The sequence below is a fragment of the Chiloscyllium plagiosum genome, unplaced genomic scaffold (assembly GCF_037043375.1).
Source record: "Chiloscyllium plagiosum isolate Xiang-an unplaced genomic scaffold, Cpla_swu_hap1 HiC_scaffold_22, whole genome shotgun sequence".
Lineage (NCBI taxonomy): Eukaryota > Metazoa > Chordata > Chondrichthyes > Orectolobiformes > Hemiscylliidae > Chiloscyllium > Chiloscyllium plagiosum.
Window position 1 is genome coordinate 52,749,985 of NW_028270160.1, and position 15,216 is coordinate 52,765,200.

At 42.2% G+C, this 15,216-nt stretch overlaps 1 protein-coding gene across 9 annotated transcripts in view; it reads right to left on the reverse strand.

Moving 5' to 3' along the window:
- Window positions 1-15,216, reverse strand: part of pcdh15b (protocadherin-related 15b) — a 1,538,224-nt gene that overhangs the window by 476,229 nt on the left and 1,046,779 nt on the right. For all 9 annotated transcript variants that reach the window (XM_087999065.1, XM_087999066.1, XM_087999064.1 and 6 more), the window contains 2 exons: window positions 6,191-6,310; window positions 1,286-1,396 (listed from right to left, as the gene is read on the reverse strand). In XM_087999065.1, the coding sequence (XP_087855191.1) occupies window positions 1,286-1,396; window positions 6,191-6,310 (231 nt within the window). The remainder of the gene's footprint in view (window positions 1-1,285; window positions 1,397-6,190; window positions 6,311-15,216) is intronic.

A 15,216-nucleotide genomic window follows, 5' to 3' on the forward strand; every position in this document is an offset into this window, starting at 1 on the left:
TTAGTTCATCCAATCTGTAATCAGTAAACCTTCCAACCTATATTTACTCTGCCTACTCTGTTCATGTGACATTTAAAACTGACACTCTTTAGTAAAAAAACTGCCTTAAACTATCAGCAACATCTCAAACTCTCTGCTTGTTCTGTGATCTTTGTACTACAAAGACAAGATTTGATCAAAGAGGGACAATCTGAAAAGAGAGAACTACTAAGAATGTTGGTTAACATGGCCATCAGGACAGAAAATTAGGTGATTAGTAGAGCTAATATGGTCAAGGAAACAGAGCAGAGTTTGGGGAATACTGAGATAGGGACAGAAACAGTTCAGAGAAGCACATCGAGAGATAAAAGGAACAAGAGAAAAATGAACTCGAGTTTAGGTCTAGGGAAAGGGACGGCTCAGAGAAAGATTGAAATAAAAACAGAAAGTGCTGCAGGAACTCTGCAAGTCTGGCAGCATCTATGGTGAAGGACACAATACACTCATATTGGGTCCAATATGAATCTTCTTCAGGACACTGTTTATTTCCGGTTTACAACATCTGCAATTTACTTTAAAAAGAGGGAGATAGATCTAGCTGACTAGGGAAGTGAAAGAGGTAGTTAAAGCAAGTGATCGGATGTTCTCAATCTTCGTGACAAAGATTTTCATGAGCATTTCATGCTTCAGAAGGTCAGGAACACACCAATAATATTATGGAGAGTTATTATCTGTAAACATACCATTATTATCATTCCTATTTTGAAGCTGTGACTGTTTATAATTCAATGATGTCTTAAGGTAATAACAATGTCAAAACTTAGATGAATTATGTACTTGAAACTCAATGTTATTTTCAGGAGACTTTTTAATAGAAATGAAAAATAAAATACTGACACAAAAATTTATGCTGTTCTAAAAAGTATATTTGAAATTTGTAGTCATGTCAACTGTATACATGAATTTTATTTCAAAGCACAATCATTCTCAAATAAATGTGTCAGTTAAAATTGTTCCAGAAAAAAATTGTTTGCACTTTAAGAACTCCATTCACTGCTGTACTTATTTTCTGCCATCAGGAATTGTTTTATTTGGCATTACTTTTTAGTTACTTACAAAAGCATATTTTGTCAAAAGTGAATGTCTCTGAAACTATTAAGCAACAATTTAACATCAATTGTTGTTGTCGGACCAACTACACTTAAAAGTAACCTCACATGTCAGAATATCCCAATTTACTAAATAGCATGTAGTTGTTAAGGTGAATATATGCTGAATAATTGAAATTCTTCAAATAAATACTTACGTTGGCTTGAACAATGACATAGTAACGTGTTTTTTCTTCATAATTTAACCTTCTCCTTAAAACTACAGCTCCTGACAAGGTGAGCGGGATGTCAAATGTCTGACTGGATTCCTATGAACAAAAATGGTTCAACATTTTTAGTTTTCCTGGTTAAATATAATTCAGGGAACTAACAAAAGATTAGTTCAATGTAATTGGTAGAAAGAATAAAAGAGAAGCATATTATCTAAATGGTGAGAGATTGCAGAGCTCTAAAATACAGAGGGAATTGGGTGTTCTACTGCCTGAACTGCAAAAGCCTTGATTGCAGGTACAGGAAAGCTAATAGAATGTTATCATTTATTGTTAAAAATTGCACAACACCAGGTTATAGTCCAACAGGTTTATTTGCAAGTACAAGCTTTCAGAGCACTCGTCCTTCATCAGGTAGTTGATGGGGCAGGATCACAGGACACAGAATTTATAGTAAAAGGTCAAAATGTCATGGAACTGATACAATGTATTGAACAAACCTAGATTGCCATTAAGTCTTTAATCACTTAGAATGGGGATTCAGGTTTCAATTGATTAATATGTAAAGCCACAAAACTTCTTTCAAGTCATAGTCCAGAGGCAACTTAAGGTTTTATCAGTGTAAGAAAAAAGTGACATCTCAGTTTAGACAATACATTAAAGGTGCGAGGTTAGAGACTGTCTGTATCACAACCTTGAGTCACACTGGTTCTATTTTCAAAGTAGGAATTTATAAAAGACCACATGGAATGTGGTATGGTGGCTCAGTGGTTAGCACTGCTGCTTTACAGTGCCAGGGACCGGGGTTCAATTCCAGGCTTCAGCGACTGTCTGTGTGGAGTTTGCACATTCTTCCTGTGTCTGGGTGCTCTGGTTTCCTCCCACAATCCAAAGATGCACAGGTTAGGTCAATTGACCATTGTAAATTGCCCATAGCATTCAGGGATGTGTAGAGTAATGTAATAGGTCTGGGAGGGTCAGAGTGGACTTGTTGGACCAAATGGCCTGTTTCCACACTGTAGGAAGTTTATGAAGATTGCCGACAGATTGTATACTTTTTGAACAAAATAGAATGAATCTGCAAATGCAAATTCACCCCATGGACCTATATGTGTGTGTGTGTGTGTGTGGTGCATGTGTGTGTGTATGTATGTGTTCAACCAGGATCTTGGGTTCATGTCACACTCCAGGTGACCCCACTACACTATACATGCTCACACATACACACACACTCTTACATATGATCATACTCACACAGAGCCTCTCTCATACACGTACTCTCTCTCTCTCTCTCTTTCACATACACACACTCTCATGTGCCACCCTCTCACAGGCACACACACACAAAACATGCATGCACACACACATATAAGTCTACTGGGTTAATTTGCATTTGCAGGTACAAATTTATTCAAAAGCACAGGCAGTCAGCCATGTGACATTTTAAGAACAAAGTAAATATATTCGGAAGCAGTTCAGAGTAGACATACCAGACTAAAATGTTATGAAGAAAGTTTGAGTTTAGAAGAGTAAAAGATGATTATTGAAACAAAAGATCCTGAAAGGGCTTGAGAAAGTAGAAGTGGAGGATCAAGAAATAGGTGTCATTGTTTAAAAATAAAGAGTGGCCTATTTAAAACCAAAATGAGGCACTTTTTTTCTCACAGAGGGTTGTGAGAGTTGGAGAGTATTTTCCTGAACAGGTGATCGAAGCAGAGTTCTTGAATTTTTTTTAAGGCAGAGGATAGACATATTCTTGGTAAGCACGGGGAAGATAAATTGTTGGGATACGTGCAAATGAGGATTTAAGGTTATAATAAAATCTGCCATTGTCTCTTTGAATGGCAGTTAGCCCAAGAGGCTAAATGCTTTCCTTCTGCTCCTTGTTCATGTGTCTATATTTTACTTGAACCTTTTGCAAAATATAATTCTATCTCTTCATAGCATAGGAAAACAGAAGTATTTTTTCTATTATCATTCAATTATACATTAGGTAACTGTAAATACAACATGCTATCAACATAGTATCAAGAGTAACTTTTTCATAAACTATTGCATAGATTAACTGCCTGGTCAGCAACCTCCCAAATGGAATACAGACATTTACTACAATTAACTAATTTAAAATATTGCTTAAAACATCAAGTTATATTTAAGATCAAGATACTGAACATGTTACATCATAATGATTGAGTTAGATTACTTACAGTGTGGAAACAGGCCCTTTGGCCCAACCCACCCATACCCATTTCATACATTTACCCCTTCACCTAACACTACGGGCAATTTAGCTCTTTACTTAATTTGGGATGAACTGCAGCCAGATTTAAAATTATATTAAAAATTGTGCATCTTTATTAGTGATTAAAATGAATGGAAGCAACAAAATTCCAAAAGCAGGAATTGCTTTATTTGGCATAAACAACTGCCATATTTTATTCTGTTATGCTGGTTCTTTGGTAAGAATATCATTCACTGGGTTAATAAAAGAAAGAACTGCAAATTCTGGAGACCTGAAACACACAAACAGAAAATGCTGGAGACATTCAGCAAGTCTGGCAGCATCTGTCGAGAGAATGCACAGTTAATGTTTCAAGAGTCTGTAAAAGGGGTCACTGGACTCAAAATATTAACTCTGTTTTATTCTACAAATGCTGCCAGACCTGTTGAGTTGCTCGATCAATTTCTGTTGTTGTCTGTATCATTTATTGGGGTTGCATTGAAAGGAAAATCATACTATCATAAGATTTAAAAACAAAAACTGAAGGGCTGATGAAAAGCTTTTGAAGGTAAACACTGGGATTTTCTTGGGCTTTCACATGGGTGTCTACTGTAATTTCAAATCAGATCAACAGACACCATTTTTATGCTTTCTCGCTGTGTTCATTGCTATGTTATTGCAGGCAAACTGGGAAAGTCCCGAGATGAAGGTCATCAAATGCGGGTGTTTTTTTTTGGATCTCTGCTTCAGATTCTCTTGGTAGCTAGGAACTATTTTGGAATATGATCCTTGCAGACTTCACTGAACCTTATGGCAAAAAAAGAGTGACCATTTCATACATCATGCCTATACCACTTCTTTGAATAACTTATCCAATTAGTGTGTGTTCTCCATTCATTTCTCAAAGGCCTGCTATGTTTCACTTTTCAAAGATACATCAAATTCACTTTGAAAAGTGACTACTGAATCTGTTTCTACCAAGTTATCAAATATCTAAGATTATAAGAATTTTCTGGGTTAACAGAAGGTCTCTTCTTTTCTGTTTTGGCTCTTTTGCCAATTGTTATAAATCTCCATTGGCCCTCCTACCAGTGGAAATCATTTTTCTCCATCTACTTCATTAAAACTACTCATAACTTTAAATGCCTTTATCAAATTCTCCCTCAACGTTTTAGTAGGCTGGGGAGAACAACCCCAGTCCCTCCTCTTTTCACACAATTGAAGTCAGCAACCTCCGACACACTGCAGCAACTCACCAGCGCTTCGCTAGCAGCACCTTCGAAACCTGTGAACTCTCTTTGTGGAGGAACAAGTGTGGCAGATGTATGGCAACACCACCCCTGCAGGTTTCCCTCAAAAGGCAAGAGGAGACTGTCCTGATAAGGAATTATATTGCTATTCCTTCACCGTCACTGGGTCGAAAACTTGCCTCAGCACTACCATCTCTAGAGCAATTTAGATTGGGCAATAAATGTCTGATATTTTGATGTTGACATACTATGAACATGTAAAATTAAGTCTCCTGCATATTTTCTCTAATTTCTATTCTTCCTATAGTCTTAGAACATAGAACATAGAAGAATACAGCGCAGTACAGGCCCTTCGGCCCTCAATGTTGCGCCGATCCAAGCCCACCTAACCTACACTAGCCCACTATCCTCCATATGCCTATCCAATGCCTGCTTAAATGCCCATAATGAGGGAGAGTCCACCACTGCTACTGGCAGGGCATTCCATGAACTCACGACTCGCTGAGTAAAGAACCTACCCCTAACATCTGTCCTATATCTACCCACCCTTAATTTAAAGCTATGCCCCCTTGCCTGGAACTAGACACCAATACATCAGCTGATGCCTAAGCTTTGATTTATAAAGGTTTACAGTTATTGTAGAATTGTATCTGTGATTGTAACCTTCATAATTGGCCTGCATTTCTTCTCGTCTTTTTTTTCCAGAGTGTATGACCAAAAGCATCATCCCATTAACCATTTTACACAGCCATGTGTGAATTGCAACTCAATTGGGTCAACCTCTGTGTGTCATGGATTCAAACTCTAAAGTAGTCTCTTTACAGTATACCTTAAAGGGAGCATTGTCACTGACCCCACCAGAATATGTGGGAGCAGCAAGAAAAGCCTATTCAATTGCTTGGTGCCAATGTGACCCTGTGGCAGTAGGACAGCACCCAGTGATCTGAGCTACCCTTGCCATGGAAAGCCCTAGATTGTGGATATTTGAGGTTGGTGGTAGAAATGTTAGTGAACATCTCTGTTGGAAAAGCCAATATCCTGTTTTGTTTATCCTGACCTCTGCCTCAGACTGTGGAACATGGATCTGCCCTGGACCCATCTCACCTACCTGATGCATAGGAGGCCATTATGACTCAAGTCAATCAGTAGATTAAAATGTACACAGGTTTCTGTAAAGCTGAGGAAACAGCAACTTGTCATGTGAGAAGACCCTGCCCGCAAATCTGCCTCATCTGCATTAACGTCTTAATTGATGGGTATAGATTCTGCCTTTTTAAAAACTCACTGGAAACTCTAATTTGTGTCCAGAATGCATGGAAATTTGTCCCCAGTGTGATGTTGCTCAACTTATGATCAGATATCTAACTTCAGCTGCTGCTGTTATTTGTGGAGAAAAGAAATACAATGCAATTTGACACCTACAGGATCATTTGGATTATATTGAATAACATATTCAATCTGCCCATTAGGACCGTCATCTATGTCAGTTGCTCCATTTCTTCCTGAGAAGCCAGTAAAGATCGTCGTCCCAACTGGCGTTAACTAGAAATAAAGGAAAGGAACAAAAAACATTGCAACATTAACATTCACATTCACATGAAATGTATTGTGTAAAACACTTTCTGATAAAACAAAATATGAACAGAGAACATTGTGAGGCAAGAACACTCTCACCAGATTCTTTTTCTGTTTTGCAGATAAATAATTCAGTCAAGTGATATTTATGGTACCCAGTCCACCATGGCTTTAAGTCACTTAACTTACACAATCTTCCATTTTTCATCTGTTTAGTTTTGCAATCAGGCTGTAGCATTCTCTTCCTGGGAATTCTGGAAACCACAAAGGAGAAAGTGCTTTCTACTGCCAACACCTTTGTGCCTCTGGTACTTAAGTACAGCTGCACGCTGCTTCAAATCTCAAATCTCGATGATCAAGACATGGCAGAGAGAGAAGGTAGATTCACTTTCGACTTTGTAGATAGGTACCTGGAGATTTTGGTAGATGGCTATCCAATTTCCAAACAATCATTACAGGAGACTACATACCAGACTCAACCAGCCTGATCATGAATTATACACTTTTCCAGTGCTGTTTTCCAGGTAAACAGGAACACCCAGTAGTGTAGAGTTAAAGTCAATCATCTCTGTGGTCTACAAGCCTAAGTGCTACCATCCTCTCTCTACTACCTCTCCCTCACAGGTCCAGCACTCACTCTAACTTTGTCACTGGACTTCTATCTCACGAAGGCTCATGGGCTACAACTCTCACTATTACATGCATCATATCCATGCAACGCCTCTCTCACAATTCCTGATCAGGCCTACATGTGACTCCACACCCACAGCAACATGGTTGACTCTTCGCAACTAGGTATGGACAACAGTAACTTCCACAACCCATGAAAAATTGTATTTCATTTCCCCAAACACCTAGACTTCCTGCATTGAGTGCTTCCTGCTCACTCACTCACTGGGATCACCTCACCACCTATCTGGACATGTGTCAATAAGTCACTCTTTCTGACATTTCCATATGTTTAAACTCTCCTTCTGTCTCAATGCAGGAAATATTGCTCAATATTTGAGAGGTCTGTGTGGCCCAAGGAGTGTGGTGGGTTGGGGTGTTGGGATGTTGCAGGGAGTATAAGGGTGGACATCAGGATCTCCACTCCTAGCAAGGATAATGTAGTCAATCCAGCAGGAAAAGAGCATGGCCATGTAAATGGTGACAGGAAGACCTTAATGGGTAACCAAATCAAAAGGTTTCACTGTGTTTTGTTGTTCATTCTTTACCACCAGAATTAACTAATTCTTAATGTGCACAAGTTTTTATGCATTTTCTACAAATAATTCCATATCATCTCTTTTGCAGCATTAGTGGCATCCAGCAAACTTTCACCAGGGAGAGGCCCATATTTTTGTCCCTCAGCTCCACCTGTGAGGAGGAAACTAGTGAAACCTCAGAGGATGGGCTGAAAGCCTTCACCTGCACCCTCCACCAATTTAGACTTGTCGCTCAGTGGTTATTCTTTCTAGATTACGCATGGGAGTACAACCTTAGAAGCACATTACTGGCTCCTTGAAGAAGAAACGCCTGAGGTCATTGGCACTCAACTGCACCTGTCCGGCTGAGGGAAAGTAGTGAATACCTGCCCGTACCCTGATTTTTTTTAAACAGCAGTCACATGCACGGGGCATCAGGGATATTTGTCAGAGGTAATTTGTAAATTGGATCAAAGGATAGAGAAGTCCACCAAATTTATCAGTATTGTGTTTATTGTGGCAAGTGTGTGACTGGCTGCCTCTGTAAACAGCCATGGAGATCCGGGTCCAACACTCTCAGTGTCCACCAAAAATACACACAAACCTTCACTCCATCCTTTTAACCACTGGTGCTCAGCAGCAATGGCAAGGAGAAAGGGGGAACAAACTATCTCAAATTTACTCTGAGAGTCCTTTCCTCTCAAAGGGATCTCATGGTGCCAACAGGTACTCACAGAGGCATGAGTGACACACAGGCTACTTCAAGCTTCTTCTCAGAGCACTCCAGAAGTTCCCGTCCCTTGCTTGTGATCCCAAAGCCTGCAGCAGTATAATCTGAGAAGCTGAACCCGTATCTGGGAACAGTACCAATTTCTTCAATTTATTTTCATAACTGAAGTTTCTCATCCCTGGACCTATTCTTGTAAATCATTTCTATATTCTCTCCAATGTATTCACCTCCCTCCATAACTGCCACCTATAACTGTACACAATACTCCAGGTAAGGTCTATCAAATGTTCTATACAAGTTTCTTTCTTTTGTATTCTATGCCCGTATTAATAAAGTTGAGGATACTGCATGTTTTTCTTCTTTCTTCATCTGTTCTGCACCTTCAGTAACCCTGTGCACCCAGGTTCCTCTGCTCCTATACCTCCTTGAGAGATACGCCTTCTTTTTATCTTGTCTTTCAATGTTCTTCCTACCAAAATATATCACCTTGCACTTTTCTGCATTGAAGCTCATCTGCCACTATTCACTCAATCCATCCATTTGTAGAATTTCAATAAGACACACACTGTCCACTTCACAGTACAAATCTTCTCAATTTCATGTCATCTGAAAGCTTTGAAATTCTTTCTATACACCAAAATCTAAATCATTAATATAATAGAATAGGGCAAGGTACTGATACTGACCCCTTGTGAAGTCCATTACAAACCTTTCTCTGGCCCAAAAAATATCCATTGATCATTAATCTATATTTCCTATTACTCAGACAATCCACATTGCTACTGACCTTTATATTCCACAACCTGTAACTTTCCTCACAAATCTTTTGTGCGGCACTGTATCAAGTGCCTTTTAAAACTCACGTATGCATCAACAGTATTACCCTACCTCTTGAAAAACCTACACCAAGTGAGTTAACTAGGAGAACACAGTTGTCTTTCCTGGGTTTCTCTACATTCGGTACACCTTCCACATTGTGGCTTTATGTGAAGTGTGAACAGTGTTGTATCTTTGTTTTCCGTCAGTCTGAGATTGGCATTAGCCAGGAAGAGATATGCTTCCTCTCTCAGCAGCTACTCCTATATGGCACAAGGACCTTAGAAAAAGGCAGGAACCTGAGAGATCTCTATTATCTAGGATTCATGGCAGATCCCAGGATATCTGATGCAGACCATTAGAATGTGGCATTGAAGGTGATACATAATTTTGACATTGAATTGATGCAGTTTTGTTAGTAAACACTGCAGCTTGGTAAGAGGGAACTCTCAAAGTAATGTGGGTACAGTCTATATTGCCCTGCACTTGGTAGACAATGGTGCATATTGTCACTGTCCAAGCTGCTTGACAATCCTAGTCATGGAGGAATGATAGAAAAAGTTGTGCTCTAAAGAAAACAGTACTAGTAACATTCTGGATGCATAGATAAGTCAAAAATTGGAAGATGATATACAGGTCCACAGTTTCTCCTTGAAACAAGCCACTGGCATAAACAATCAGCTCTGACCTTGCTGGACCCTCAGAAGGGATGGTCACCCAGTTCTTCTGAGTGCAAGACCTCCTCGAGCAGATGACGGTTCAAAATGATAGGGAGTAACATTTCTAATTGATTTCTGCATTATCTTGAAGGAAATGACAGTGTTGCCCACAGATAGAAGGTCTTACCCTTCTCCACAGTCTCCTTGGTGGATCTTCCCCTGCAACTTCTCCCTCTGAAGGTAGTGTGAAAGCTGTTGGAGACTGTTACCTTTGCTTGTGAAGTTGTAATTGGTCTGGCCGACATGTGACTCCAGAATCTCAGCAATGCGGTTGACTCTTAATTATCCTCTGGGCATTTAGGGATAAACAATAAATGCTGGTTGAGCCAATGATGCCCCCATCCCATGACTGAATTAAGAAAGAACTGCTGTTTTATTCTGTTTTGTCTTTGGAGCAGCATTAAGTTGACAGTACTTTAGCAATGGTGTTCACCATTTGAGGTCAGTGAGAATATGAGAAAGACAGTCAATTACTGAAGGAATTGATGAGCTCTCTCATCCATCGCAAAGAAGCCTCATGCTATGCCCTTACATGGTGCAGCATGGAAGCTTCGCAAGGTGGTCACAGTCAGGTCTCCAGAAGGAGATCTGAGGTACATGATCTTATCTTAATCTACATTGCTCAAGGAAAGTTTTTGTGCTACATTTGAAGTGGAATTTTGCCATTTAGTCATCATGAAGTTCCCTCTCACCAGTTGGCATCATGATACCTTCATGGTAAAAGACTTGCTTCCACAAAACAGACACTGTCATTGCATATACACATTCCAATGTGTGCATCTGGCAGCTGGGAAGGATTGGTCTCTAGTGTTTGTTATTTAATGGGGCTGTGAAATGAAAATTTCTTGTCCTCATTACAGTTGCTTAGCAGACATGACAATGAGTCAATTGATGCACATAATGCAACGGATTTGATTGATTGAGGCCATCATTTCAAACTGCTGCTTTGGACAATGCAAATGCCTCCTATGAAATGCAAATTGAAGCCATGTCACTGGCATTACCAAATCAGTAATTACTGCAACTACTACTAGCAGGACCTCAAATTCCAAAAGTTTTACTCCATTCCTGAAGGACAACATTACTACACACACCCTGCTTGTGTTGGTGGCCATTTTGTGTAGATATTGCTCAGTTTGCTTTCAATCCAACATGGCTAGGTTTAAATCTTTCCAGTGAATGACTTTCAGGCTTTGCTTGTGATGAATAAAGTCTATGAGCCCAGGACCCTAACCCTTCGTGTTCCCATAGACATCATGATCTTTCAGCCTACCTCCTTTCTGTTGAGCTCCTTTATGCAATTATTACTCTTATTACCTTACCTCAGAGGCAAGAGCTTTGAAAATTCCCATGCCTTTGGTGATCCTAAGCCTCACTCTCATCACATAGAGGTCAGAGTTACCATAACCTGTTTTAATCTCTTCCTCCCCTGCCCCCTCCATTTAAATTGAGGTCCCAGCCTACTTGCCCACTTTCACTGCTACCATTCTTTCAGTGAACCAGTAAAATGAAGCCCATCCCCAAATTTGAGTTGTCGACTTTCCTTAGGATGCAATGCATTGTTTCCTGAACATTACTGACCAAACCCCTGTGACTGACCATAGACTATATTTTGGACTGACCTGGCAGGACAGTTTTGACCGACCACCCAAACTTCTTTTGTCCAAGTCCTAAACTACTAAAACAAACACCCCAACACAGACAAAAGAAGTTGCATCAAGACACTGTTCAAAAGGGACACAGCACATTGCAGTACACCAGAACTGCAAAAAGTGTTAGAAGAACACCTATATAATGTATTTGCCAAAAACAGATACCCCTGCAATTTCATCAACAGATGCCTAAGGGAAAGACAATGGAATGAGGACATGCCACAACCCAAAGGACTAGCCACACTACCATACATCGAAAACATTTCTGAACTGACAGCCAGATTACTGCGACCACTAGGACTCATAACAGCACACAAACCAACAGCCACTCTCAGACAACAACTCACCAGAACGAAGGACCCAATACCCAGCATGAGCAAAACCAATGTAGTGTACAAAACCCCATGCAAGGACTGCACAAAACACTACATAGGACAAACAGGAAGATAGCTAACGATCCGCATCCATGAACACCAACTAGCCACGAAACGACATGACCAGCTATCCTTAGTAGCCACACACTCAGATGACAAGCAACATGAATTCGACTGGGACAACACTACTATTATAGGACAAGCCAAACAGAGAACAGCCAGGGAATTCCTAGAGGCATGGCACTCATCCACAGATTCAATCAATAAGCACATCGACCTGGACCCAATATACCGGCCACTGCAGCGGACAGCTGGAACTAGGTGTTCTTCTTCCATGCGTCTGGTGGTGAGGGAGCGGCGGTGGAGGAGGCCCAGCACCTCCATATCCTCGGCAGAGTGGGAGGGGGAGTTGAAATGTTGGGCCACAGGGCGGTTTGGTTGATTGGTGCGGGTGTCTCGGAGATGTTCCCTAAAGCGCTCTGCTAGGAGGCGCCCAGTCTCCCCAATGTAGAGGAGACCGCACCGGGAGCAATGGATACAATAAATGATATTAGTGGATTTGCAGGTAAAACTTTGATGGATGTGGAAGGCTCCTTTAGGGCCTTGGATGGAGGTGAGGGAAACCTAGTCCAGGAAGTCCCCACATACGTTCGAGACACCACCCACACCCTCCACCTCCTCCAAGACTTCCGTTTCCCCGCCCCCCAATGCCTCATCTTCACCATGGATATCCAATCCCTCTACACCTCCATCCGCCATGACCAGGGCCTCCAAGCCCTCCGTTTTTTCCTCTCCAGATGTTCCCAACAGTACCCCTCCACCGACACTCTCATTCGTTTGGCCGAACTGGTCCTCACCCTTAACAATTTCTCCTTTGAATCCTCCCACTTCCTCCAGACTAAAGGGGTAGCCATGGGAACACGTATGGGCCCCAGCTATGCCTGTCTCTTTGTTGTCTACGTAGAGCAGTTGATCTTCCGTAATTACACCGGCACCACTCCCCACCTCTTCCTCCGCTACATTGATGACTGCATTGGCGCCACCTCGTGCTCCCGTGAGGAGGTTGAGCAATTCATCAACTTCACCAACACATTCCACCCTGACCTTAAATTTACCTGGACCATCTCTGACACCTCCCTCCCCTTCCTGGACCTCTCCATCTCCATCAGTGACGACCGACTTGACACTGACATTTTCTACAAACCCACCGACTCCCACAGCTACCTGGATTACACCTCTTCCCACCCTACCTCTTGCAAAAATGCCATCCCGTATTCCCAATTCCTCCGCCTCCGCCGTATCTGCTCCCAGGAGGACCAGTTCCATCATAGAACACACCAGATGGCCTCCTTCTTTAGAGACCGCAATTCCCTTCCCACGTGGTTAAAGATGCCCTCCAACGCATCTCGTCCACATCCCGCACCTCCGCCCTCAGACCCAACCCCTCCAACCGCAACAAGGACAGAACGCCCCTGGTGCTCACCTTCCACCCTACCAACCTTCGCATAAACCAAATCATCCGCCGACATTTCCGCCACCTTCAAACAGACCCCACCACCAGGGATATATTTCCCTCCCCACCCCTCTCCGCCTTCCGCAAAGACCGTTCCCTCCGTGACTACCTGGTCAGGTCCACGCCCCCCCACGACCCACCCTCCCATCCTGGCACTTTCCCCTGCCACCGCAGGAACTGTAAAACCTGCGCCCACACCTCCTCCCTCACCTCTATCCAAGGCCCCAAATTTACCTGCAAATCCACTAATATCATTTATTGTATTCGTTGCTCCCGATGCGGTCTCCTCTACATTGGGGAGACTGGACGCCTCCTAGCAGAGTGCTTTAGGGAACATCTCCGAGACACCCGCACCAATCAACCAAACTGCCCCGTGGCCCAACATTTCAACTCCCCCTCCCACTCTGCCGAGGATATGGAGGTGCTGGGCCTCCTCCACCGCCGCTCCCTCACCACCAGACGCATGGAAGAAGAACGCCTCATCTTCCGCCTTGGAACACTTCAACCCCAGGGCATCAATGTGGACTTCAACAGCTTCCTTATTTCCCCTTCCCCCACCTCATCCTAGTTTCTAACCTCCAGCAACACTGTCCCCTTGATTTGTCCGGACTTGTCCGACCTGCCCAGCTCCTTTTCCACCTATCCACTCCACCCTCTCCTCCCTGACCTATCACCTTCATCTCCTCCCCCACTGACCTATTGTACTCTATGCTGCTCTATCCCCACCCCCACCCTCTTCTAGCTTATCTCTCCACGCTTCAGGCTCTCTGCCTTTATTCCTGATGAAGGGCTTTTGCCCGAAATGTCGATTTTGCCTGTCCTCGGATGCTGCCTGAATTGCTGTGCTCTTCCAGCACCACTGATCCAGAAGCTGGAACTGACAACCGGATGCAGCAGAGACAAACCACTATAAATGCCAGAGGAAACATTACAGAAGTGCTTCACAGGAGGCTCCCAAACACTGAGGATGTCACCAAGACAGGGGGTGAAACGTCTGCAACACAAATTCCCAGCTTGGCGAACAGAACCACAACAACGAGCACCTGAGCTGCAAATCTTCTCCCAAACTTTGAACACCTAAGGGGATATTAGCTATGAGCAGAAGTAGGATGACCTTTTCCACTTGAATATTGGTGGCTGAGGGGCAACCTGATATACATTCACAAAATTATGAGGGACACACCTAGAATGGAGAGTTGGAGTCTCTCTCTCAGAATAGAAATGTCACTTACTGAAGGACATATTTTTAACGTAAAAATGGGGAAAATTTGAAGTAGATGTGAGAGGCAAACTTCTTTTCTTCACACATTTGGTTGTAAATACTTGGAATTTGTTAGCAGAGGAGGTGGTTGGTGCAGATACATGAACTGGCAAGGATTAGTTGGATTCGGGCTGTGTCGAGACAAGAGTTCTGAGAAGGGTCATCGGACTGGATACATTAACTCTGAATCCTCTCCAGAGATGCTGTAAGACCTGCTGAGCTTTTCCAGCAATTTCTGTTTGTGTTAGAGGCAAAAAGAGTTTAGTTTAGAAATGCATCACATATTGACACTGCATTATTAGGCTGAAGGGCCTGTTCTGATGCTCTTGATATCATGTCAGAAATAGCATGAAGAAATCAAAACCAGAATAGTAATGGCAAGCAATGTATTCTCTAGCAATAGAGAATTTCTCACCATTAGAATGAATGGAGATCCTTGAGAAAAGAATGATAGAGATGGTCATTTTGAGCATCTAGTGTGTGGGCTGCAATGTGGATCTTGAGTAACATAGACAAGTAAAGACTTCAAAGTTGTGAAATGTGGTCCTGGAGAAGAATCAAGCTAGTCAGTTAGAGACCACACAGGAAGGCCTTAGGAAATTGGAAACATTGAGAGTGAAT